The sequence below is a fragment of the Chiloscyllium plagiosum genome, unplaced genomic scaffold (assembly GCF_037043375.1).
Source record: "Chiloscyllium plagiosum isolate Xiang-an unplaced genomic scaffold, Cpla_swu_hap1 HiC_scaffold_11, whole genome shotgun sequence".
NCBI lineage: Eukaryota > Metazoa > Chordata > Chondrichthyes > Orectolobiformes > Hemiscylliidae > Chiloscyllium > Chiloscyllium plagiosum.
In genome coordinates this window covers 55,470,761-55,498,654 of record NW_028270149.1, presented here as the reverse complement: position 1 = coordinate 55,498,654, position 27,894 = coordinate 55,470,761, and the positions used below count along the sequence as shown (strand labels likewise).

The 27,894-nt window shown below is 39.2% G+C and overlaps 1 protein-coding gene and 1 long non-coding RNA gene across 2 annotated transcripts in view; one reads left to right on the top strand and one right to left on the bottom strand.

Annotated features, from left to right (window-relative positions):
• Nucleotides 1-724: 724 nt before the first annotated feature.
• On the bottom strand, nucleotides 725-13,450 carry LOC122557202 (uncharacterized). Its single transcript, XR_006313765.2, has 4 exons — nucleotides 13,290-13,450; nucleotides 12,946-12,983; nucleotides 4,494-4,648; nucleotides 725-1,397 (listed from the first exon to the last, which is right to left on the bottom strand). It is a non-coding gene; the product is annotated as an uncharacterized LOC122557202 (long non-coding RNA).
• Nucleotides 13,451-13,673: 223 nt separating this feature from the next.
• siah2l (seven in absentia homolog 2 (Drosophila)-like) overlaps nucleotides 13,674-27,894 on the top strand; it is a 56,949-nt gene continuing 42,728 nt past the window's right edge. Inside the window, exon 1 of the mRNA XM_043704638.2 lies at nucleotides 13,674-14,343. Coding sequence (XP_043560573.1) covers nucleotides 13,891-14,343 — 453 coding nt within the window. The 5' untranslated portion in view covers nucleotides 13,674-13,890. The remainder of the gene's footprint in view (nucleotides 14,344-27,894) is intronic.

Sequence of the window (27,894 nt, the reverse complement as noted above, 5' to 3'; positions counted from 1 at the left end):
TCCTCTCTCCCAGGAAGAAGCTTGTATTGTTGCTTTGAATCCTTCTTCCCAACAATGGTTAATTAGCAAGTTGATTTTAATTTTTCTAAAACTTTTTGATGTGGCTCAGTCTTAAATTTTGATGACTAATACTGACGTGAAGCTTCTTGGGGTGTTTTACTGTGTTAAAGGAACTACATGAATGCAAGTTGTTGTTCTCCCAGATTTCAATTACGATCCTGAAGGATTATGCTGGATTGACCAGGGCACTTTGGCTCCCAAGACTTTTTATTCGTTATCTTGACTGTCTCTTTCTTTAGGTGACAAAACTAACATTTATACAAATAGAATCTTCAGTCTGACAGAAACCACCTGAAGTTTGAACAATATTTTCATGTTAGTTCACTATCAACCTAGAAAGCAAGGATTGGATTTTCATCCTGGACATGGGTAGATGGATTTGAAAAACAGCCCACCCACCCTGGAAGAAATTGCATCAGGAATGGGGTTTTTATTGTGGGAAAGTGATGACAGTCAAAACAACTGACCTTGGAAAATATTTAAAGGCAGCTTCAGGTGCAGCTGAGACCAGAGGGGCTGAAAAAGTGTTGCTGGAAAAGCGCAGCAGGTCAGGCAGCATCCAAGGAGCAGGAGAATCGACATTTCAGGCATGAGCCTTTCTTCAGGAAGGCTCCTTGGATGCTGCCTGACCTGCTGCGCTTTTCCAGCAACACTTTTTCAGCTCTGATCTCCAGCATCTGTAGTCCTCACTTTCTCCCGAGACCAGAGGGGGCCTGTTTAGTAGGCCCACCTCAGATATATGGCACTTCGATTGAATTACAATAAAAACAGAAAGGCCCTCAAGCTCTCACATCACCTCAGCCTTGCACAATCCCACTTCCTACCAAATCACTATAGTCTCTGATATTTCTCAGCAAGGCCATGTCACCTCCATGCTCATTCCCCCATCACATGCTGTATAGAAGCAATGAATGCTGTCATGGCAGCAGGGTCTGTTAAAACATTTTTTTTTTAAAATGTAAGTCATTAATAACTTTCTAATACATTGAATATCTCCTATTCACTACAACCCAGCAAAAGTATCAAACATCCAGACCTTTTTAAAGTAAGCTGAAACTGCAACCATTTCAAACCTCTTAACTGTGTAAATAAATATTGTGAAATTGAAAGCTGAATCAGGTGGCCAAAGATACCAATCAAGCAGAGGATCAGGTGCTCAAACAGAGCAATAGATGTCAGGGCTCTCAGCCAAGATTTTGTGATCTGAACCAGATGACAGCCTTGAAAGCCACTTCTGAAAATTAGAAATTTGTAGAATGGGGTCAGGAACCCAGAATTGATACAGCCGGTCATCTTAAAAGGATTCCAACTTATGTTGGCTCAGGAAAAATCCAGACCTAAGTAAGAAAACCAAGAAGTCATGTAACTTTAAATACGTTGTTGCTCATATAAAATCTTTTGTTTCCATTGAAATTACATTACCTTTAATTTTTTTTTAATACAACATGAATTATGTGACAAAAGCTGCAACAAGTTAAGAATTAAGATGCAGCATAATGCAAGATTGAATGATTTATTAATATCATCTCAATCACTCCCTTGGAACAGACTCCAGAAACTATCATTCTGAAGAGTTATTTCATAGCATTGTCCATATTCAGTGTCAAATGAAGTGTTAATGACAGAAATTTTCATTACTCTTTGCTTGACTTGACACTGTTTTATTTAAATGTAAACAATAATATAATTATTACAATTACCATTACATTAAAATTCTTGAGTATAAAAGCATCAGCCTTTAAATGTGTCCACAGTACAAAGCTTCTGTCACTTTTTGAAAAGTCTGGAAAATTTTTACCAGTCAATACCATTCATGTTTCAAACTTGGAAACATTCTACTTTCACATACCTCTCCTCTTAAAAAAAGGTTACCTGCCAAAAGTTTCCACCAGTAATTGCACAGGAAATGCATTAATGTTATAAAGGAAATAACATACTGCACCTGGCAGTAAGTTGTAGGGTACTTAGTCTCTCTTAATGTGATAGTGAAAGAAGCCAGAGGTCTTGTGCTGGTCCTAAGGGCAGCGCTGTATGAATGGAGACCTGTTCCGCTCTCAAGGTTCTTTATATTATACTAACATTTACTGGATTACTCATTAAGCCAGGAAGAATCAACTCCACATTTAGTAAACATTTTGTTGCCCCTAATGCATTTTTACTATACCTTTATTAATTGCTATTTAAAAACTCCTTGTTTAAAAAATTTCATGTTAAATTGATGGATGTGTGTAAGCAATCAGAAAATTAAATATTTATTTATTTTATCACATGCTAATATTTTACATAGCTGAGGAACATGGCTTAATACTATTTTTAGTGTGCAGCTTTAGTTAAATACATTAGTATGGTCACGTGACTAACAGATTATTTTTGTACAAAAGGTTACTCAATTTGTTACCGATTTTATCTATAATTATTATATAATACTGTAACAAATCTCTTCACATATGATGTGACTATATATATATATTGCAAGTATTATAGGACATGATATCTTCAATTTATTTTAGTTACAAATGAATGCTGAGAAAACTAGCAAACTTCAGTCAACAACTTTGAATCTTCACTAAAGCCAGTGAAGCTAACTGCTGATAAGGCTTATAGTCAAATTCCACTGGGGCCAATAAGGACCATGGGATGGTCCCTTTACATCTGGAGGCTAGTTAGATCATGGTAGTTTGTTGCTGAGGACACTACTTAATTCTTGAATTCCTTGCTCCAGGCATCTAAAGTGCACAGTGAAGTTATGTGCTGGATGATGAGGATTTGTAGGAGCTGCAGAAATCTACTGAGTAAGAAAATGAGATTGTTCTTCAAATGGAACAGCACCTTCGAAACACAACAACTAAAGAAATACAGGCAGGACTTCGAAAAGAACCTTATTCAATGATACTGAGTTGTATAAAGTCATCTTTCACTGACTGTAAATGTTTTGATGCTGCTGTCACAAGCGTTCATTGTATAATCCTAACTGCAAATGCAGTTTAATGATTTGATCTTTATGTTTTTCCTGTTGTTTAATAAAAACTTAAGTTTCTAACATCTGATGCTCCAATTATGTCAAAGTTGCATATTATTTAAGGTGCTTTGGAAAGGAAAGCTATAGTTCAGTGGGGTGTGGCACAAAGCATGACCAGTCCTTCATTCTTAAAAGCTGAAGCAAAAGTGACATCAACTCATAGAGCTGATGATAAAAAATGAACATATATTTACAAATGTGATTAGGTTTTTACAGTGACATTTCACTCATGCCAACTATTTGCCCTCAGAGTTTTATCTCTCTGTTTTGCTCGCATCACATCTAGGTGCAGTCCTGGTGTTCACAGCTTTTGTGGAGAGTGTGTGTCTTAAAGTGGAGTCCATTGGCCTTTGGAGCTTGGGTGGGTGACCTCGGGGTAATTTGTGGCGGAAGTGGATACTGCAGATGCTGGAGATCAGAGTCAAGATTAAAGTGGTGCGAGAAAAGCACAGCAGGTCAGGCAGCATCAGAGGAGCAGGAAATAAATCGACATTTCGGGCAGGGCTTTTGCCCAAAACGTCGATTTTTCCTGCTCCTTGGATGTGGCCTGACCTGCTGTGATTCTCCAGCACCACTGTAATATTGCCTGGGGTCATTTGTGGCTAAGGGGCCCAGATGTCTGGAGTGTGTCCTGCCCAGAGGCAGGTTCACCCTTTTTAACTTGAAATCCCACAGGGTTGAAGTGGTGGGACCAGCCACATCTGGAATGTTCTGAGAAAAAACTTAGGGAAGGTCTGGATGTGATTCCTCCTCTGACTAGGTGTCTCTGGCATCATCCAGTCCCCTTGTCACTTTCCCATTGCAGCTGAGTACTAATGGTTCGAGCGATGGAGTGCAAGTCTGTGAGTGTATCCTGCAGACAGAGTGTGCTGGACTTGGGTTCCATTGACAACCAGGAGAAAGTGAGGACTGCAGATGCTAAAGATCAGAGCTTAAAAATGTGTTGCTGGAAAAGCACAGCAGGTCAGGCAGCATCAATGGAGCAGGAGAATCAACATTTCGGCTTATGCCCGAAACGTCGATACTCCTGCTCCTTTGATGCTGCCTGACCTGCTGCGCTTTTCCAGCAACATATTTTTAAGCTCCCATTGACAACCACCAATCTGTTCAAGGATGCAGCTAGATCCTCACGGATTGGAGGCAGTACAGTACACAGTGTTTGGTAGACTCCACCAACTTTCAATTTTGTTTCCCATGTACCTCAGACAAACATGTCCATCATTTCTGTGTCCATTTCTGTATTGGCTGAAATTATTAATGGTCAACATCATAGTGTCCTCTCCTAAGCAAGTGACTCATGCCTGGCAATTCTCTGGATGCCAGTGAACTTGCAAATTTCTTCCTCAACCAGCTGCAGAAATGTGGTGTGCTCATTAGAATGTGGTCCAGGCTCTAGTCTAGCTGAAGTACTCACCAAGGCATCAGCACCTGAGCTGGTGGAGGGTGCAGGAGGCAGCCTTGCTGCTGCTTCCTCTGTGGAATCTGTGGCTTCTTCATCAGAGCTTATGAAGGAGATGATGCAGAGGTCTGGTCTGTTCAGTGGAGAGGTGTTATGGATGCTGCTGCTGCCTGCAGAAGACAAGAGAGGGAATGAATTGTGAAATAGGAGTAGACGTCTGTGCATTTTAAAAATATATTCACAGCAGCAGTAATGGAAGAGAAGTTCAGTTCTTGACAAAGAATCTTATGTGGTTGGTGGGACATGGAGGCATCACCATGAGTAGTCATAGTCCACTCCAACTAAGATAAGGATTTTCTATTACAGGGGTTATGGAGACAAATGTCAGGCACCCTACCACCCACCTTGACACTCTATAACCACTTGTGGGGTGTTTTCTCCTGGAATGAGACAAAGGGAGGGTCTGAGTGAGATGAAAATGACTGGCACAACTGTTAGTGTTGGTGCAAGTGGGAGAAAGGTAGTAAAGTGTTGCTAGTGGGAAATTAGGAAGCTAGAGGACATGCAGAGTTAGTAGACTGGTGAGTTGGAGGTGGTGAGAGTGATTAATGGAAGAATATGCATGCAATATGAGAGTGGCAGATCCTGAGTCCTAGTGAGAGATGGGTGCTGTAGCAGAGTTAGAAAAGTGGGAGATAGCAGAGATGGTCATTACAGTAACCAAACAGTAGGTAAAAGTATAATGGAAGAAATAATGGGAGCTTGTCAGAAAGGTAACAAGATAATTGCTGGTGCTTCAAATCTACATATATAGACTGGAAAATTGGTTGGACAAAGATAGTCAAGATCAGGAGCTCATAGAATGTTTTTGTGAAATTGTCCAGAACAAATCATTCTGGAGCCAACTGAAGACAAGGTTATACTAGACCTGGTCGTATGCAACATGATGGGATTAATGATAAATCCAAACACAAATAGGAGCAGAAGTAGACCATTCAATCCCACAATAAGATCCCTTTCAATAAGATTGGGGCTGATTGCGTAGTGTGTCAATCTACCCCAACTGATTCCATTGTCTAACAAGAATCTACCCACCTCTGACTTAAAAATATTCAATCATCTTGCCTCTACTGCCTTCTGAGGCAAAGATTCCAAAGTTGCACAACGCGCTGAGAGAAAAGAAATTGTCCCCTCCCTATCCTTAAAGAATGACCCCTAATTTTTAAATCATACCCTTTTGTTTTGGACTCATCTACAACAGGAAACACCTGTTTCACATCCATCTTACGAAGATTATTCAGCAACTTACATACTTTAATCAAGTCAGGCCGCATTCTTGTAAACTTCAGGCAATCAAGCTCAGCCTGCCCAACCTATCCTCATAAAACAACCTGCTCATTCTAGGTCTCAATCCAGTAAATCTCCCTTAAACAAGCTCCAATGTATTTACAATCTTCCTTCAATAAGGAGACCAAAACTACACACAGTATTCAAAATGTGGTCTCATGAATATTCTGTATAACGGAAGCATAACATTACATTTTTGTTCAATTCCTCTCATAATAAAGGATAGCATTTCTTGAGTTCTTGATTATATGCCGTACCTGAATACTAACATTTTGTGACTCATGCATTAAAATATCTAAATCCCCCTGCACCTAAGAATTCTGTAGTCGTTCTTTGTTTATGTAATACTCTGTTTTTTTATTCTCCCTACCAAATGAATAACTTCACTGCTTCCCATCTTATACCAGTTTTTTTATTTGCATTCACTTAACTTATCTATATCGATCCACAACTTCTTGATAAACTCTTCACTACACATTAGCCTACCTATCTTGGTGTCATCTGTGAATTTAGAAAGCCTCCCTTATCTGAGTTATTGATGTTAGTTGTAAAATGGTTCCAGCACAAATCTCTGCAGGACTTCACTTGTCACATCCTGCCAATCAAACAAGAACATATTTATGCATACTTCCTGTTTCCTGACATCTGGCCAATTTTCCATTTACTCTAATGCTACCCCATGAACTTTTATCCAGTATCTCCAACCGTTTCTTTATGTCACATGGAGTGAATCAAATTGGCTGAAGATTGGTATCTGTTATGTTGGGGACCTCTGGAGGAGGCTGAGATGGATCATCGAACTCAGCACTTCTGGTTGAAGATTGCTGCAAATGCTTCAGCTTTATCCTTACACTGATGCGCTGGCCACTTCTATCATTGAGGATGAGGATATTAGACTAAGGGATGGGTTATTGGATTCTAATGATGGATGTTTCGGGGGCTATTTTAGAATATACACAATAGATATACGCAAATGAGAAAGAAAACTTCCAAGGAGCAGACCCACTATCCATGGTTAACTAAAAAAGCTAAAGATAGTATCAAACTTAAAGAAAAAGCATCTAATTTTGCAAAGATGTTGACCAGCCAAGAATTGATCAGAATATCAAGGACAGTAAAGAATGATTGAAAGGTTAATAAGGAAGAAAAAAATAAAGTATGACTGAAAGCTAGTTAGAGATATAAAAACAGATAGCAAGAGCTTCTAGAATTTTTTTTAAAAAAGGAATCAAAGAAGGAAGCATTCAGTCAAACTGGGGAATAGAAAATAACAAGATGTAAATTAATTGAATAATATTTTGTAATGGTCTCCACTAGAGAGGATATAAGTAACATCATAGAAATAGCTTTATGCCAGGAAATGAAAGGCAGGGTGGAACTCAAGAAAATTACAATCACCAGGAAAGCTGCACTGAGCAATCTGTTTGAGCTGTGGGGTGACAAGTTACTGAATCCTGGTGGACTTCATCTATTATTGTGCAATAGGTCCCGGACAATAGACATGTTTCTATGTTATTGAGAGAGAGAGAGAGAGAGAAAGAGAGTAGATTTTATTTGTTATTTCTACCATATACAACTGATAGTGTAAAAAAAACTAGAGAGCATTTCTCCAGGACCAAGATGTTACGTGGACAGCACAAATTACACGATCATACAAAGGGCAGTATAACGAGCATAAGAAGTGCAAAACACACAAATTACAGTGTAATAAAAGAATGATAATTAATAGACATTGTTCCAGCAGCAATTTGAAGTCTTGTAAAGAATTTCAGATGGACTATGCTGTGTTAAGGAGCCTGATAACTTGGGGGTAGAAACTGTTGCACAGTCTGGCCATGAGAGATCAAATGGCTCCAGTATCGTTTGCCAGGTGGCAGGAGGGAGAAGAGTTTGAGTGAGGGGTATGTGGGGTCTTTTACAATGCTCTTAGCCTTTCAGATGCAGTGTGTAGTGTAAATGTCTGCAATGGAAGGGAGTGAGACCCCGATGATCTTCTCAGCTGTCCTCACTATCCATTGTAGGGTCTTATGATCCAAGATAGTGCAACTCCCAAATGAGGCAGTGATGCAGCAGCTCAAGGTACTCTCAATGAGCCCACTGTAAAATATGGTGAGGATGGTGGGTGGGAAGTGTGCTTTCCCTAGTATATGCAGAAAGTAGAGAGGCTGCTGGGCTTTCTTGGTTATGGAGCTAGTGTTGAGGGTACAGGTGAGATTCTCCACCAGGTGGATGCCAAGCTATTTGATACTCTTCATGTTTTCTACAGAGAAGCCATCGAAATACAGCAGAGATTGGTTGCTCCGTGCCCTCCTGAAGTTAACAACTATCTCTTTATTTTATCTACATTCAAAGTGGGTTGGTTGTTAGCTCTGTACCAGTCTGTTAACCACTGCACCTCCTCTCTCCATGCTGACTCCTTGTTCCTCCTGATGAGACCCACTATAGTCATGTCATCAGCGAACTTGATGATATGATTCTACCTGTGCATCACTGCACAATCATATGTCAGCAGGGTGAACAGTCATGGACTATTCTTCCAGGGATATAGAATTAAAAGGGTTAAACACCAGCTGCAACTCTTGGTCAGTGTATATTAATGAGCTAGTGTGATGTGAAGGTCAGACATTAGATACTCTTGTGCTGCTGTAGATGAGATTCTCTCATGCTTTCAATGCTGGATGCCAGTAACATCACTTGAAAATGAGAAAAGACAAAAACCTGTCAGCTAACTTGCAAATCCAAGAATCCTCAAATCAGCTGCTTCATTACCAAGGTCAGCATGACCAGGATTGTCCAACTTACTAACTGCAATGTTTCACCAACTACTTTTAATGGAAACCAGAAACTGATTTGCAAATCTCTTTAATTATTACCTTTCCATTCAATTTACATTTTTAATGTATGTATGTGTGTCACATTTTATTATATTTTCTTAAATTTAGTAGCAAAGCATAAATATATTTGAATTGGGAAGAGGAACTCACAAGGGAAGAAATCCTGTTTAAATTAACTTTGTTGTGACCAACCAAAAGAGGGACTTAAGTAAAAAGGGTAACCAGTTCAGCCTTCCTTGCCCAGGAACATTAACATTTGAGGTTATTCTGTTGTGATTTAAGATCTGTGATTTATATTTATTATAATATCATGTATTTGATTTTGCTTAGTGGCTTGTGAATTTTGATCTGTGTGTATGGGTGTTTCATGATTAACCTACCAGTATTTTAGGAGACATGGTAAGGGAAGGTAGTTTTGGTGTAAGCATTTTAGTTTGAGACTTCTAGAAGATAAATGTTTGGTCAGAACCATGAAGGCGTTATTCAAAGTTGAAAATGAGAACTTCTATGCTCAGTTGTGTGATTAATCAAGGAAGAAGCAAAACAAACTCTCAAGACTGTGAATTATAGATGTGATGGAGAAGTGAACTTTCTCTGGCATGAGGATTGTAAAGTGATGGTGATTGAGTAGATGGGATTGTATTTGTGCTGTAAGTTTTGAAATCTTTGAAATTGTGTTGTGTATACAGTAAATAACTTGGTTTATTGTATTTTAGTTTTTCTTTTGTATCATAAACTTCTGTTTTATTGTTAAAACCAAATCTGCAGCATTGTGTGTTTGTGTTTAAGTAAAGAAAACCTTGTTAAATAAAAACAAATAAATATAGTTCCATCATGCCAGATTTCAGTCTGTGGTCTGATTTGACCAGTAATAATAACAGCTGGTACTATAACACTGTTTGGAATCATAACGACTCAGGGGTCCTTGCCTGAGGAATATTTGAAGCAATGGAATACATATTGCCATGGATAAAAGCTTGGCTGGCTGACAGGAAACAGAGAAGGCATAAATGGGTCTTTTTCTAGTTGGCTAGATATAATGAGTGGTGTGTCACAGGGATTGGTGCTGGGGCTGCAACATTTTTTAGTTTATATGAATGACTTGGATGAAGGTCGCTAAATTTGTTGATGACAAAAAATTGGTATGACAAATTGTGATGAATGTAAGAAGGGTAAAACAAGGCAGATAAGTTGTGAGTGTGTAAAAATCTGTCAAATGGGAGTATAACATGAGAAATTGTGAAATTGTACATTTTGCAGGAATAAAAAGGAATGGTGAGAGATTGCAGAGCTATGAGAGGCAGAAAGATCGAGGTGTCCTCGTGTGTGAATTGCATAAGTTTAGTATGCAGATACAGCAATTAATAAGGAAAGTCAATGGAATATTATCATTCAGTGTGGGAGGAACTGAATACAAAATTAGGAAAGTTATGCTTCAGTTTTACAGGGCTTTGATGAGACTACATATGGAGTACTGTTTACAGTGCTGGTGTCCTTACTCGAGGAAGAATGTAAATGCATCAGAAGCATTCAAAGAAAGTTCTCTAGATTAATACCAGTAATAGATGGGTTACCTTATGAGGAAAGTTTAGACAGGCTAAGCTTGTTTCTGTTGGAGTTTAGAAGAGCAAGAAGTGACCTGATTGGAACATATAAGATCCTATGTGGTCCTGATAGGGTAGATGGGGAGAGTATGTTTCCTGCTGTGGAAGAATCTAGAATTAGGAGTCATTGTTTAAAACTAAAACAGTTTCCTATTTGACACAGAGATGGGGTGATTCCTTTTCTCTCAGAGTTTTGTACACCTTTGGAAGTTCCTTCCTCAAAAATGTGACAAAAGCAGAGACTGAAAATATTAAGGACAACGTGGATAATTTCCTGATAAGGGGGTGCTCAACTTCAGCAAACCTGGACAACGTTCTACATAGAACTGATAAGTGGCAAATAACATTTATGTCACACAACTGCCAGCTAATTATCATCTCCAATAAGACAGAATCTAACCATCACCCATTGACATTTGATGGCATTATTACCACTGAGTTCTCCAGTGTCAACATCCTTAAAATTACCATTGACCACAAACTAAACTGAACCAGTCATATAAATATTGTGGCTAGAAGAAGTCAGAGGCTGGGAATTCTGTAGTGAGTAATTCACCTTCTGACTCCTGAAAGCTTGTCCATCATCCTCAAAATACAAGGCAGGAATGTGATAAAGCACTGTCCACTGGCCCTGATGAGTTCAACACCCAAGCAGCTTGATACCACCCAGAACAAAGCAGTCTGTTTGATTGGCATCATATCTGCCACCTTCAATATCCTCTTTAAACCACTGGGAGCAGTGTTTAGAAGACACACTGCAAAAACTCACCCAGTCTCTTTCAACAGTATCTTCCAAACCCATGACCCCTACCACCTGGCAGCACAATGGAAGCAGATACATAAGAACACCACAGCCTTCAAGTTCCCCTCCAAGCCACACACCATCTTGAACTATATCACTATTCAGTTTTACTGGGTAAAAATTCTGGAACTCCTTCCCTAACAGCACTGTAGGCATTCTTACACCTTAAGGACTGCAGCAGTTCAAGAAGGTAGCTCATCATCACCTTATCCATGGCAATTAGGAACCAGCGATAAATGTTGAGTCGAAAAGTGTGGTGCTGGAAAAGCACAGCAGGTCAGGCAGCAACCAAGGAGCAGGAGAATCCACATTTTGGGCATAAGCCCTTCATCAGCCCAGCCAGTGACACAGATCATGCAAGCAAATAAAGAAATGCTAGATTAAGGAACGAATGCTTTACATTGCCTGGAAAATACAGAATAATATTGGGTAACACTGGATTTGAGGTCAGAGGTAGATGTAATGAAATCAGTATTAATAACCAACTGCTGAGACAGGTATGTGAAACCAAGTGTTAATGCAGATATTGAAGGGTATATTCCAAAAAAAAGTAAATATTTTCTGTGACTGAATTGAAATAATTGTTGCTGAGGCCAAGATGTTCAATATGAAGACTGGTTCCTGGAGATGAAACCCTTGGACTCTGTGTTAATAAACAGTAGAAAGATCAAGATCCATCTTTTCTCCAAGTGTCAAAGCAGTACATCAAAAGTAGTCATTGAAACTACCAGTTGTGTCCCAATAGAGGAGCAGCCTGAGACTGTGAAGCAATTTCTTCAATGTCTCTGCTGCTTGATCTACAGTAGAAATAATGAATTTGAAATTGACTGGAGCTGTGAGATGGATCAATGTCAATGTCAATATCATTATTGTTAACTTCAGTCACTATTTTGGTTGAAATGATTAATACATAGCAGCATATCAGCCAGAGGATGAGTCTACTCTAACAAGTTCTAATAGCGAAGATTATCTGATTCAACAGCCCAGTCCCCAGTGCTGTGGGATTCCAGGGCTCCCTTTATTCAAATCAGTTTCAGCAGAAAAGACACAGTAAACAGCCTTAGTGTGATATTAGGAGAATATCTACAAGTTGCTGTTGCTGTGGTATTTATATACTGCTTTTTAACTTAATAAAACATTCCAATATGCTTCACAAGTGCTATCAAATAAAAGATTAGTATTGAACCAAGTGGAAAGATATGAAATCAGGCAAAGATGGTAATTTGGAGCTTCTTAAAAGTGAGCACACAGGTAGAGATGCAAAGAAATATTGGGAGGGATTTACAGAGTTCAACACTTGGACAGCTGAAGACATGGTGGCCAGCACTGAAGAAACAATCTTGAAGGATGGTAGGGCTAGAGAGGCCAAGGAGGATATAAAAACACATTGAAAATTTCAAAATAATGGTGTCACACACAAATAAACTGAACTCCTGTATTACTTTATAATAGTTGAAAATATAGGAGTTGTATTAGAGAAGAGGCCATTGAGTCTGTCAATCAATGCCAGCAATTTCAGTGTAGCTTCTTTAAAAATGATTAGTAAAACTCATCACACCTTTATTCCAACCTACAAGATTTCTCAGAATGTTCCAACAAAGCCAAACATTGGACAACATTCGTCTTATACAACACAGCTACAAACCATTGCAAATTAAATAAACATGAAGATTCTCTCCAGACATAAGCCAGAAAATTCCTTTGAAGATTTTTTTTTAAAGACTTCAGTTTAAGCAGTTAATTGGTAATGTCTTATTTCTGAAATAGCGATCTAATCTCAAAAACCATTTACTCGTTTAAAAATAGTCTTTGACTCTCATGTTCATACACAATCAGAGGCAAGGGTACACACAGATCTGATTAACAAATTGCAGTCTTACCCCAAATGACTGATTATTTACACGGATAAACTCCAATACTGTTGGAAAAAAAGTAACAGAAAATACTGGCAATAAAAAAATGACTGAAACTGTGCCAATAACTGACATTCACATATACGTTTTCTCTACGTGCGGAGTTTATTTACTACAATAATAGGATTCTTTGACATTTTAAACACTATTAGCAAAATAAATCAGTTTTAAGTTTTAATCGTTACATTATTTTATACTATAATCGTTATTCCACAAAAGATCTGTTATCTTAAAATTCAGCAACACCTAATCATCCGTCACTTCAAGTGATGGATATTACACATGACTTGTTTAGAGTTATTATGTCACACCTCTGGAGCAGGTGGGACTTAAAACAGGGGACACTACACTGCACCACAAAGTCCCTCAACTGTCACTTCAATGAGAAAAGGGTCAAAGAATCGCACATGACAACAATGTCGAAAACGTGGAGCGGCCGCGGCGATTATATCATGCACTCTGTGAGTTGGAGTCCTTTCATGTCGGTCCCCGGAACCAATGAAAAGCGAGGTTGCTCCTCATGAACTTCAACCCCCAGAGGGCTGTGCGCGGCGGGCCGTTCCAAACGTCGCCGCCCACCTCTTCACCATTCCGAGCCATTCAGAGACACTGTTGTTCAGCGAGAGTGATTCTGATTGGTTGTAGTAACAGAGGGGGGCCGTGCCCCGCCCCCTCCGGTTTCGGTTGCACGGTGAGGCGCCGTCGCCATGTTGACGCACGACCGTGAGATGGGACGCTGCCTTCAGAAATAATAATAATAATGGCGTTAATAACAAGGAAAGGACGAGGCTGTGCGACCTGCAGCGCTGTTTAAGAAAGGGGATTTTTGTTTTGGATTTGTTCTTGTGTTTTTGAGAGTGATTCGATCTCGCCGCTCTCTTGAATGCATTAACGGCTGGAGTGTCGTTAGCCATGAGCCGACCATCGTCAGCCGGCGGCGGGAAAGCGGGCAAACACACGGCGGCGGCGGCTGTGGCGGCGGCAGCGGCTGGATCAGGATCAGGATCAGGATCAGGAGGTGGTGGTGGTGGTGCTGGAGGAGGAGGAGGTGGTGGTGGAGGAGGAGGGAGCGGCAATCCAGCCATAGCAGCAGCGGCCGTGGCGGCTGCAGCGGCAGCGGCGGCAGCGGCAGCAGCAGCGGGAGGATCCAGCCCGCCTCAGCCCGAACTCACTTCCCTCTTCGAGTGCCCGGTGTGTTTTGATTATGTGTTGCCGCCCATCCTGCAGTGCCAGGCCGGACACCTGGTATGTAACCAGTGCCGGCAGAAACTTTCCTGCTGCCCGACTTGCAGGGGCCCTCTCACCCCCAGCATCAGAAACTTGGCCATGGAGAAAGTGGCTTCCACTATCCCTTTCCCATGTAAGGTGAGTCCTTGAAAGCGTACAGAAACATCCGGCAACTTTCAAATCGAGTTGTGCTAAACTTAGGCACTGCACGCTGCCTTGCATCAGGTGTGTTTTGGAGGATCCTGTCACTTGCTAATACCCCTAAATGTTTTTATGCTGTACTTTCTAGCCAGCTGTGAATACTTAACAATTTATATGTAGTGCTTAAGTTGTAACTTTAATGTATTGAGAGTTTAGAGTTAATTATATTTAATCAGTTATATTGACTGTCTTGGATCTAATGATTGTCCCAGAATTACTTTGCAGCTGGATTTTTACAGTGATTTCATAGGTGTTGTGACTTTATTAGGATATTGCAACTGCACTAAATTTATTATTATCAATGTGTAAACCTTTGTCGCAACTTGTGATATGCATGGTTATTGTTATTGTTATTTTTGTCCGACTCACCCTGATTCCACTGTTCATTTCTTGGTTTATGCCTTTTGCTCTTTTATTATTAATTTGTTACTCATGTCTTGCTGATCAAAATTTTCAACTAGTGTTCCCAACCCAGGCTGTTGTGTCTCCCAGGAATTGAGTTGACTTGTTGATCTGCATCAGTGTCTTTGCATCACATGGAGTAAGTTTTCTCATTTTGTTTGACTTGGCTTCCCAACTTTCCTCAATCAGTCAGATGGAGTTTAATTCAGATAAATGTGAGGTGCTGCATTTTGGGAAAGCAAATCTTAGACTTATACACTTAATGGTAAGGTCCTAGGGTGTGTTGCTGAACAAAGAGACCTTGGAGTGCAGGTTCATAGCTCCTTGAAAGTGGAGTCGCAGGTAGATAGGATAGTGAAGAAGGTGTTTGGTATGCTTTCCTTTATTGGTCAGAGCATTGAGTACAGGAGGTGGGAGGTCATGTTGCGACTCTACAGGACATTGGTCAGGCCACTGTTGGAATATTGCGTGCAATTCTGGTCTTCTGCCTATCGGAAAGATGTTGTGAAACTTGAAACGGTTCAGAAAAGATTTACAAGGATGTTGCCAAGGTTGGGGATTTGAGTTATAGGGAGAGGCTGAACAGGCTGGGGCCGTTTTCCCTGGAGCGTTGGAGGCTGAGGGGGTGACCTTATAGAGGTTTATAAAATTATGAGGGGCGTGGATAGGATAAATAGACCAAGTCTTTTCCCTGGGGTCGGGGAGTCCAGAACTAGAGGGCATAGGTTTAGGGTGAGAGGGGAAAGATATAAAAGAGACCTAAGGGGCAACATTTTCATGCAGAGGGTGGTAGGTGTATGGAATGAACTGCCAGAGGAAGTGGTGGAGGCTGGTACAATTGCAACATTTAAAAGGCATTTGGATGGGTATATGAATAGGAAGGGTTTGGAGGGATATGGGCTGGGTGCTGGCAGCTGGGACTAGATTAGGTTGGGATATCTGGTCGGCATGGATGGGTTGGACCGAAGGGTCTGTTTCCATGCTGTACATCTCTATGACTATAACTCTTTCCCTTGCTCTGCAAAACATCTTGCAAGAATGACATTTCCCAAGCATAGTCTCATTGTATGTGAACTGAGTATTGTTTGCTCTAATAGTACTGGAAATAGAGGTTGAGATTGGATTGTTATTAAAGAATGCTATGAGTGTACTAGAAAGTAAGGAAAGTGCGAGGGATGAAATCTGCTTATGGATAGAGTTAAGCATAGGAGTATACATTTTACATCTTATTTTGCATTTTAAAAAAAACACCAAAGTGAAGATGAGGGCAAACTGCAAATAGTTTAGGGAGATCAAAGAATAAATGGACAACAGTGGATGATTTTAATCTATCCTAAGAGAGACTGGAATAATGACAATGCAATTGGGGAATACTTTCCCAAATGGCTTTTGGTTTCTGCTTAGCTCAGCATGTTTCAAGTTCAATTGATTTCTTTTCAAGGGACCAAAGTAGGGAGAATAACTGATGATTGTAGGAGAACAATTTCAGAAAAAAAGGTTACTAAGTAAAAACTGAGCCCTCTTGACTGAAAAAGGAATGTGGCCCAAATTAACTCAAATAGAAAGTTGGTAAACAAAATTAGGACACTAGTAAATGGATAGAATATAAAATAATAGTTTATGGTTTTCAGCAAGGCCTTTGACAATGTCTCATGTGGGAAGCTGATAAAGAAGGTAATAGCTTATGGGGAGTCAAAGATAACTTGCCAAATTGGATCCAAAATTGGCTCAGTGGCATAGGACAGAGTGGTGGTAGAAGTCTGTTTGTGTGACTGAAGCCCATTGTGCAGTGGCGTACCATGCAGATCAGTGCTGGGTCTCTTATTATTTGTGATATTGATAAATGATGTAGATGAAAATGTTGGGTGGGGGGAATGATAAGTAAGCTTGCAGATGACGCACAAATTGGCTGGTGATTGACAATGAAGAAGAAGGTGTTAGGTTGCAGTAAGATATAAACAGATTGGGCAGATCATTGCCAGATGGAATTTAACCGTGATAAATGTGAGGTGATGCACTTTGGAAAAAAGAATAAACAAGGAGTACTCAGAGTAGCAGACTACTAGGAAATTCAGACAACATGGTATTGGGATCCTTGTCCATAGGTTAATATGATAGTTAAGAAGCCATTGGGGCACTAGCCTTTATCAATCGAGGCATACGTTTTAGGAACAAGGCGATATTGGAGCTGTACAGAAATTTGATTAGGCTAGAGCTGCAGTATGTCTGCAGTTCTGAACACCACTCCATAAGACTGGTCAGCAACAAGGAATTCATAATTTTAAATTGAAAGCCAGGAGCTTCAGACGGAATTTGAGGAAAAGGTATACACCCAGAGAGTGGTGAGATTCTGGAATATACTGCCTGGGAGGGTAGTTGAGTCATGTAACCTCAACTTTTAAAATTTATTTGGCTGAATATCCGAAGTGCCATCACATTCAAGATTATGGGATTATTGTTGGTAGTAGTGTATTTTTGATGGTACAGACTCAATGGGCTAAAAGGGTCTCTTTTGTACTCTTGGATTCTGTGAATATTCCAGTGAAGTGAAAATTGGCAATATTCAAGAATTGAGTTTTGTCGATAAGTAGTGATGCAAACAGCAATGCGATCAACTTATGGCAAACAAATAATCATAAGAAATATACAAAGTATAATGTGGATGAGAAACATGAGATAAGAAAATATTCAGTTCTTGCAGATAATGGTAATATGAGAGCTTCAAAATGACAGTCCGATGAGAACTTCAATAAACATGTCCAAAATAACTGACAGTAGAAATGAGAAGGCTTTGAGCAGTATTTGGGACAATTGTTAGAGACAACTATTTTTTTAAAAAATGGAAGTAATCAACAGAACAAAAGATGGATAAGCTTAAATAACATGTTGACATAGAGTTTGAAAGTCATGTGGGCATTGGTTGGATTTTTTTTATTGGATATACAAATTGTGATATGAAACTGGGAGCAAATTCTTAGAATCTAAATTCAAGATAAAGTTAGTGAATATTTAAAAATGTAATGGAAAGCAGTATAGATTTGCTCATGTTGAGATTTTTATTGAGTTGTTTGGTTTAAAAAAAACACAGATAAGGTTGTAGTGTAAATGGATATTCAGAAGGCATTTGTTAATGTGTCAAGACTTCTGCAAAAAGTTCAGTCCCATATATGAGGAGATGTAGCAGCATGGATCAAAAGTTGGTTTATAGTATTTGGATATTACATGGTTATGAGAGTTGGAAGTAGTGTACGATGGAAGTCAGCTGAATCTATGCTTGTTCTTGATGTGTGCAAGTGATTTGAGCTTAGAGAGTGTGGTTTTTAAAAGTTTACTAATGTGTAATTAAGGAGTTTAGATAAATAGAGGAGGGCTTTTAAGGATGACAAATGGCAATTTAATGTGAGCACGTGTGGTATTGCATTTTGTGGAAGAACAAAGGATGGGAGTGTGCATTCAACAGCAAAACCAAAGGATATGATTAATACAGAGACTTAGGAGCTATGTCTGTGAGAGTGCAAGTAGATAAAATCATTTTAAAGGTCAACAAATGTTGGATTTTACAAATTGGAGGCTCCAGGATGTGCAAATTATGAAAGTATGTACTGGGTATATAAATGTTGAACATTTGTTAGAGTAGAGCATACAATTTTAGGTACTTCGTTATTAAAAAAATTATCAATGCTATGGGGATGTAGTTTGTGGCGATCGCTTTAATGTCTTCATTGTGATGGGGGAGACAACACATGAGACATCGTATGCAGAAAGTTGTTACAGCCTAAATTGCTTTGTCATTAAAAATGGTGAAGGTAGAGTTTATAACATAATTTGTGAGGAAAATAGATAATATTTTTGAAATTGAAATACAAAACTGGACAGAGTGCTGGGATGTGGGATTGCTCTTAGGAGAATATATGTAGTGGAACCATTGCTTCTGTTAGTCTGCAATTTGCATTTGACCATGTTATTTGGATGCATTTTTGATTGTCACAATTTTCTTGACTCTGTTGTTCAACTAATTTCCCCATAATTTCCCAATTCTTAATGATGCGATTGGTGTCTAATTTTGCATTATTTTAATTCCAACCTCAATTAAGGTTTTGGTATTGTTATCTGACTTTTCCTCAACAGAGCATGCTGATGAAACTGCAGATCTGGGAACATCTGTGGAGGGAGAAGCAAAGTTCACATTTCGAGTCCAGGATGGGACTTTTCAGAACTGGAAGGAGTTGGAAACTTTTTTTATACTAGTGACAGAGGGAAAGAAAGAACAAATGTGACAGATGGTGATCATGCTCAAAATAACAATGACAGAGGTGACAATGGTAAAGGAGTGATAGGTATGTAGAGTAGTTCCATGTGTTAACTATGAAAAGGAGAAAATAAGTCCACCATGATGAGAATGAAAACCAACAAGACATGGGGTGGTGGGGTTGAAAGAAAAGAATTGGAGTACAGAGGTTACACTCTGAAGGTGGGGAACTCTAATTTTGAGTTATTGAGGCTGTAAAATGCCTTAGTGGAAAATGAGTTGTTGTGCCTCAAGCTAATATTGAGCTTTGTTGGAATGCTGTAGCCAGCCAAGAATGGAAATGTTAGCATATGACCAAGGTGGTTATTGAAATGACAAGCAACTAGAAAGTCGGGTTATCGCCTGCAGAAAGAAAACACAAATACAGCAGCAAATGCAGTACACTAGATTGAAAGAAGTACAAGTAAAAAGCTGCTTCACTTGGAAGGTGTATTTTGGGTCTTGGATGGTGAAGACATGAATGGGCAGATGTTGTAACTTCTGCAATTTCATCGGCAGATAGCATGCGGCTATTAGGGGGTGTTAGGAGTGATGGAAGAGTGGTGTCATTGGAGGGAATGATTCCTGCAGGATGCTGGCAGTGAAGGGAAGGCGAAGATTCATTTTTATTTGATGGCTGGAGGTGGCAGAAATGGTGCAAGATGAACTTTTGAATGCAGAAACTGTGGACTGGAAAATGACGTGAAAGCCTATTATTTTGGGAGAGGTGAGAGATGTCAAACATGGTGGAGTGTCCTGTTGACCATGCTGAGGGGTAATTCACACTTGAATTAAGAGGAGGACATGCCACAGGTACCCCATTGAAAGGTGGCATCATTGGAACTGATATGACAAAGATGGGAAAACTGAGTAAATGGAATGGAATCCTTGCCAGAAATAGCTTGTGAGTCAAGGTAACAGTAGGAGTTGGTGAGTTTGTGGTGCATATTAGTGGATAGGCAATCTCCAGAAATGGAAACAATGATGTCAAGGAAGGGAAGAGTTGGAGATGGACCAGGTGAAGGTGAGAAAGATGGAAATTGGAAGCAAAATTAATGAACATTCCAAATCTGGATGAGAGGAGGAAGATGGATTTAACCCATGTAAAGTGTCAGAAGAATCACAAATGTAAATGGAAAGAGACTGGATGGGACTAGGGACATGGTGGGGCTTGAAATTTGAATCACGTTTGGGAGAAATAAGTTCACGTGGGGCCAGAACAGATTGAAATAATGTGTTTGCCAGACCAGTCCTTTTTGGATTTTGCGATGGAGGTAGTCAAGAGCTGTGAGATGTTGGGGGATTATGAGGTGGGAATTGGGGCCAGTGACAGTCCTAGAAATAACCATTTGGTGTTCTGAAGTGGGCTGAAGATGCAGGGAAGATCAGAGGAAGTACAGTATTTGAGAACTACCTGTAAGGTAATGGTCAGCATACCAGACAACAACAGTCTGGACCGAGTTTGATAACAAAGTCAGGCTTAGACTCGAGAGAACGTGCAGCAGTTCAGAGAGAGAGAGTGAAAGAGCATGGTGGCTCAGTGGTTAGCACTGCTTCCTCACAGCACCAGGCTCCCAGGTTTGATTCCAGCCTTGGGCGACTGTCTGTGTGGATTCTCTCCGTGCACATTCTCTCCGTGTCTGTGTGGGTTTCCTCTGGGTGCTCCGATTTCCTCCCACAGTCCAAAGATGTGCAGATCAGGTGAATCGGCCATGTTAAATTGCCTATAACGTTAGGTGCATTAGTCAAAGGGAAATGGGTCTGGGTGGGTTACTCTTCAAAGGGTCGGTGTGGACTTTTGGGCCGAAGGCCCTGTTTCCACACTGTAGTGAATCTAATATTAGAGTGGGTGAGGTGACCACAGAAATTAAGGCAGTTGGTGTAACATTGGCAGTTCTTGAAGACATAAAGTGCAACTCAAAGACTTGAAAGCAGGAGTCCAGGTGAAGAGGGGAGTAATGAAGATGGGCGGGAGAGGACTCCTGCCCAAAGAAATGGACATGGAGGGTACTGGCGGTGAAAGGAAAGTTCCGCGTCATGTAGTATCTGAAATTTATTGAGGTGGAAATATAGAGCAAAAAAAAACCAAGTCCTTTTCTGGCGCATCATTCAGCATCAAAGAATCGCTATAATTTTCCAACTCCTTTCAGTTACAATAAAAAGTCATACTGGACTCATTGGTAACTGTTTCTTGGTCCAAAGATGTTACCAAATTTGCCGAACTTCTCCATACTTTGTTTTTATTTCAGATTTTCAGCACTGCAAGTATTTCATTTTTATTTGTCTTACTTTTTTGACTTTTCTTTGGCTGCTGCTGTGATTCCTGTGGACAGTAATAACTTTTTTTCATAAAAAGGTGTATTTTCCCAGCAGCAGACAGAAAGGACTGATGGACAGAATTTCACACTTTCAAAGCCTCATTGTAACGACATAGACCAAACATAACATGCAGCTAATACACTGAAGTAACGAGCAGTTATTTTGCATTAACTAATGCAGTCAAGATGTATCTCACAAATCCCATTTGTTTGTTGATCATTCCTTCATGCCATCCTTTTTTGTATTTGGCACATAATTTCACAGCTGGATGCCCTTTCCTGCCATTAATCTTTTCATTTATCTGAACTGGGGGCTGGTATTGGTACATACTGACCTGCTTGTATCAGCAACCGTGTTCTTTAGGACCTTCTGGCCCAGAGGCTGGAGAATTATCCACTAAGTCCCATCTACTCCAGCTATGCCCAACTTGGCATCTCCCTGTTGTTAAATTCTCTAAGAGTCCGATCCATTCTTCTGTTTTAGACAGACAGGAGATCTTTCAAGCATCCTGTTTGGTTATTAACACAGCAGTCGTTTTCTCCTTCTCAACTGCAGGATCATCTTTCTCTTTGTCTTTCATAAAGCAAATGTTATTTTTCTGAGGTGGTGGTTTCTAAACTAGACTGCTTATCCAGACGTCTAGGTCACCATATTCTTATCCCAACATTTCGCTGAGTGTAGCTTAGGTATCCAAGTACTTTGTTGTACAAAAACTTGCCTTCGTTCATCTGTTGATTTTTGTTTCATTTATGACCCTGCCTCCCCCCCCAAACAAAATCATTCCACGTGCACAGAAACTGCTTGACCATCTTATGTATGACATGAAGGTCCCTGAGATTCCTCTTTGGATTTTTTTCTGATTGTTTCTTCATCTCCTTTCTGCTTTTATGGTGTACTTTTGTGCCAGATGAAAGTATAATTCTCACTGACTTATAGTCCATCATCTTTGGCGCTATGTTGAGGTCAGGCCATGGGCTGTTATCAGCTGCTAACCTATCACATTTTAGCAATTGATAGAAGTCCTGAAGAAAAAAATCAATCTGTGAAACAGTTCGAGTTAAGTATTAATATTGTAAGGGTACAAGCAGGGTCAGAGCAAGCATTGTTAAGGGTTCACAAAATAGGTAGGTAGCCATATGGTTAAACAGTCTTAGATAATCAAATCCTATGGAAGAGTATTGAAAATAATAGAATAAAACACATCACTAGCAATTCAGTACAGTTTGTGGCCACTGTTTATTTGAAATTCAGATTGAAGCTTGAGTCGATATTTTGAGAATGCAAGTGATGGAGAAGCGACACTGAGATAGTAGTTGGACAGTATAATTCAATTTGTTGAGTTTCTGTTGGGTGTTTCCATTTTAAAGATGGACTTGGAAATTTATATTTTCAAAAGTTGATTAAAAATTGTGTAGAAAATTAGCAAGCTAACAGGATCTCTGTATAGAGATTGACCTTTTAATAATTCAGAATTTAGATTCAGATCTTTTTTTCTTGAAATCATTAACGTGTATGCTTGCCCATTGCTAATTATCAGAAGTTAGTTTGAGCAATAAGCACAACTATCTGGATTTTTTTATTTAAACCCTCAGGATTTCAGAGTTGGTGATTTATTATTTGTGTAGGGAACAGACAACTTGGTACCCAAGTTTGTGCACAGCATAGACCCACAAAACTGCAAAGATAGATGATCAGTCTAATTTTGCTACTACTTGGTGGATAAATGTTGCTTAGGAGGTGGAGGAGAACTTCCTTAGTTGCTTTCACATAATACCTTGAAATCTCTAAATGTTTACAAGCAGCTGAAACCTTGGTTTAACATCTCACTCAAAGCACCACCTTACTCATGCAGTATAAACTGCTAATAAAGAAAAAACCTGTGGCTGCTTGAAATCTGAAACAAAAACAGAAATTTTTGGAACAACCCAGCAGATCTGGAAGCAGCTGTGGAGAGAGAAACAAAGTTAGCATTTGACTGTTTTTCTCTCCACAGATGCTGCCAAACTTGCTGAGTTGTTCCAGCAATTTCTGTTTTCCTTTCATTATAAATTGCTTTCAAATTTAATATTCCTGGATCTGGTCTGATAAGTGAAAGATGAAAAATATTTTTATGATGCCTCTTTTCAACACTACTCAAGTTCTGTGCTGCTGAATGACCATTATCCATGTGTTTTCTTCATTTGCAGTTTGATTTTGTGATTGCAAAGGGAATATTTAGATTGAGCATGTTAATAACATTGTGATCTGATGTTCTTATCATTCCACCATACTGTGAGTTTTGCCATGAATGTGCCACTAACAAATTACAATGATATTTATTTCTGCTTTTGTAGGAGTTCTTCATGATACAAATATAATTATCAAGCCACTGTTGTAAAACTGAGTCTCGCAGGCCAGGAAAATTTCCAATTTTATGCCCAGTTTTGAGTCAATTGATTTTAGGAATGCTGCTGTAACTAACTACAACATTCTTGAGCTTGAGAACAGAAATAGGCCAGATTCCTTCTTCTGATTGCTGTATACTGTAGCTTCTAGTTGAATGTGCATGGGTAGGACGTGACTTGCATTTAATTATGATATTTAATGGTCGAATAGCCACCTGGCATTGACTGTCTCAGTTGATGTGAAGAATGTGTTACACTTTTTATGTTAGCACGGGCTGGATTATGCAAAAATATTTTGGCAAGCATTGTTCTAGAGTTAATTGGATCACATATACATTTGAAAAACTGCTAAAGTTATTGTAAAGGAATACCACATTTCTCGACGCTATGTTAAAATCAAAGTATTCTAAAATGAGTTAAGTAGTGTTTATTTCGAGTGTTTTGTAAGTTTTGAATTTTTTCTAAGACAACTGTTAAATTTGTCATTTGAAAATAATGTAAATATTTTTGGAGTTGTTCTTTTTTTCCACTTATCCACAAAGTGCGTTTATGATGAAAAGAAGCAGACTTGGAAAACAGTCATCCAAGAAAGAACATCATTATACCAGTGATAATTTTATAACTCTCTCTCTTTTGCTCATCTCATTAATTTTTTCTCAGATTTCTGGTTATTAAACAAAACCAGCCAGTTTTTAGAGAATATGCTTTGTTTTTTGATTTTAAGTTGTAATTATTGATAACATTTTCAATGAATTTGTGAATGGGTACTTTGTGCTTGAGAACGTATGATGTAAGGCTGTTCAAAGTGTCTTCAAGTAATTAATTCAACTAAACCTGTCTTGATTTGAATAGCGTGATGTGTTGGGATTCATGACTCATGGGCAATTGTGGAAATTCCTGTAGGTTTATACAGCAAACTTTGTTTTAACTAACACTTTATCAACCAGTACTCTTGATCAACTGGCAAAAGAAAACTTGAAATACTGCGATTTACTGTGATGTCCGAGTATTTATGCTGTAAATAAAGTGTAAATGTGTATAACCCCATATTACATTTTTATTACTTACTGTGTGTTTTTGTTTGGTAACTGGGAGAGTTGATTTTTTTAATATAGATCTTTTGAAGGATGTTGATGTCTCGAAGCTTTGCTTGGTTAGGGTTTACTGGAGTCATATGTACGTCTTGATTATCTACAATATTTGGTCAACTGCCACACCCGTAGGTGCCAGTTAATAAAAAGTGGGCTGTACGATTATCTTTGTTTTAATTCGCATTGTCTTGTTTCATACTGCAGTACAGAAGCAATCCCTGTACTGTTTCATTTTTAAAAAGTGTGCTTCTTTTTAGCAATATAAAAAAAAATATAAGAATTTGTTTACCAAACTTGTCCTTATGTTTCAATGCCATTGAATAATGATGATAAAACTGTGCCTTTAGAAAGTCTACAGATTTCTTGCTTTGCCATCTAGAGCTGTAATTTTCCTCAGTGACAAGCATGTTCAGCAGCAAGTGTATTTATGCCATTTGTACTTCCACAAATATTCATGGAACCTGATGCGAAATAGGAAAACATGACCTATGTCCCACTACCAACTGTTTCTTAAAGGTGCTTTGAATATTCATTCATTTGATTTAAGAACATAATGCTTAATTTTAGCACTTAAAATTTTGACTCGATGAAATGAGGTTATTCAGTTAAGAAACTAGTAAGTGATCCTGAGGTAAAGGCTATTCAGACAAGCTTGGAATTCATTATAGTGAAAAGCAAATAGGTATATACAGTGGAAACTCAATTATCCGAACGTGATGGGCGAGCAGTATTTTGTTCGGATAATCGATTATTCGGAAAATCGATTAAATGCCTTTCCTCTGGGGCTCGGAGTTTTTAAAGCCTGCTCCAGGTTCAGGAGACTGCAGCAGCACACAGTGTGCGTGATCCCCCGCCCCCAACACAGCCACCCTCCGGCCCCACTCCGGGGCATCCGGACTGCACACCAACAATAAGACTGCTGCTGCTGCTGCACCTGCCTCTGTGGGGTAAGTCTCCAAATAGCGTGCAGACACAGCCACAGCCACAGTCTTCCCCCCCACAACTTTTTAACTGCAAATTTTAGACAGGTTCCACGTTTGCCCTGTTGGAGAGATTATTCCTGGGAAGTGGGAGGGGGGGAGGTGTTAGGGTACACCCCTCTATAGAACTCCAGGGAAAGTGTGGGGAGAGAGAGAGGGCGGGCAGTGAGTCATTTAGAGACAGTGCCTGTTTAATCACTGTAAACAAAAGATGTGATCACTGTTGGAAACACATCTTTGCTCTAATGTTTCTGTCGGGACCTCGAGATCTCCTTCGGATAATCCGATTTTCGGATAATTGGTATTCGGATAATCGAGGTTCCCCTGTATTTTCAAGGCCAGAGTTGATCATGAGAAGTTGCTTTGAAAATGGAGATGCTTCCTTTCTAAACCACTGGGTAGAGCTGGAGTGTCTATATTGTTGTTTCTGCAAAGGAAGCTAAAAGCTAGCAATTGTAAACTCCGTTACAAATACAAATTAATCATCTGGATAACAGAATCAAATGTGTTGAAGATAAAATTAATATCCATTTGATTGAATCAGTGTATCATGTCGCCAAATCAATAGTGATTAGGATGCAAATTTTAGTATCATTTACCTCTGTATTTACAGATGGAAGCAAGCAGGTCCATTTGAAATTAGTAAGGAAAAGGTAGCTGCAAGTCTGTTCTGATTTGCTGCTAATGGAGCATATTTATAGTTGTCCTCGTAGAACTTTAGCAGAATAGACTTAGCTTGGCAGCCATGGGAAGACAGCCGAATATCTGCTGGCATCCAGGATCTGAGGATTCCACAGTCATTAGGTTGATAAAGAAGAGATTAATGGTTGTGTAGCTAAAAGCGAATGGAAGGGCCCTATGGAATCTTATCTGAGAGATTGGCTGGAGTACGAAAGTAATTTATGAAGGCCCATGGCTTACTTCCCATAAAATTGAATGAACCTTAAAAATTTTGGAGGATGTGGGAACTTTTTCAGTTTATAGAGCATACAGATGAAAGTAAAATGTTTAAAAGAGATGATAACAATTTAGCTTGTAAGGATTTTTGCTGAATTATTGGTTTTCCTTTTTATTTCAAGAATTAAACAATTAGTTTAAAAGCAATGAAACCTGGTTCTGTTGATTAATTATTGGATGTTCAGATTTCTTCTTAAACATTAACAGTTCTGAGCAGAACTTTGACAGCGATTGTTCATGTAATATAATTGTGATTGGAAACACCTGTGAGAATTTCTTTTGTGGTGAGCCTGATACTTGTAAAGCCATAAATGATGCATGTATTGCCTCAGCAGCTCTCTTACCATTGGAGATGACCCTGTAAGTTAATGCATCCCTGAGTGTATGAAAGAAGAGTTCAGATTTCGGTGATAGCATTATATTTAAATACCTCTGTTCTGAATAGTAGAAACTTTCACCTCAAAACACAGGATAGTGGTTTTAATAGAAGTGCTGGGGGAATCGTCTAGAATTTGTAATAGAGAAATGGATTATTTGTGCCAATTAGTCCGTATTGTATCCCAGATGTTAATGAGATGTGACCTTTAGATATGGTCGTGAAATTACTTATCCAAAAATCCTTCTTCTGGCATATTATTCTTGTTCCAATGGCAGGGAAAGAGAAACAGCAGTCAGGAAAACTTAGTACTTGTGTGTTTTTGATCAACCTCTTAAGAACATTAGGAATTCCTAAAAATTTGCCTGAAGGGCAATATTTCAGTTCTCTCAGGAGGTAGTATTACGAAAAGACAATGGAAAAAGAGATTCAAATTCCAAACATCAAAAAAGTGTAGATTTACAAATAACATTCAAATGAGTGAACTAGTTTGTTACCTTTCTTTCTTGTCACTATATTCAGCGCTGACTTAGTGAGCTGTCTGGTGTTGATTTTCCTTGTACCTGTTAGTATCTGCCTGTGCGCCCAATGTAGTGAGGCAGAACGTTTGCACGTTAAGAGAGACAGCAAGAGTCGGAGGTGTAGGTTTTAGGTGAATATATGTCCCACTCTTAATGAGAATTCAATTGTA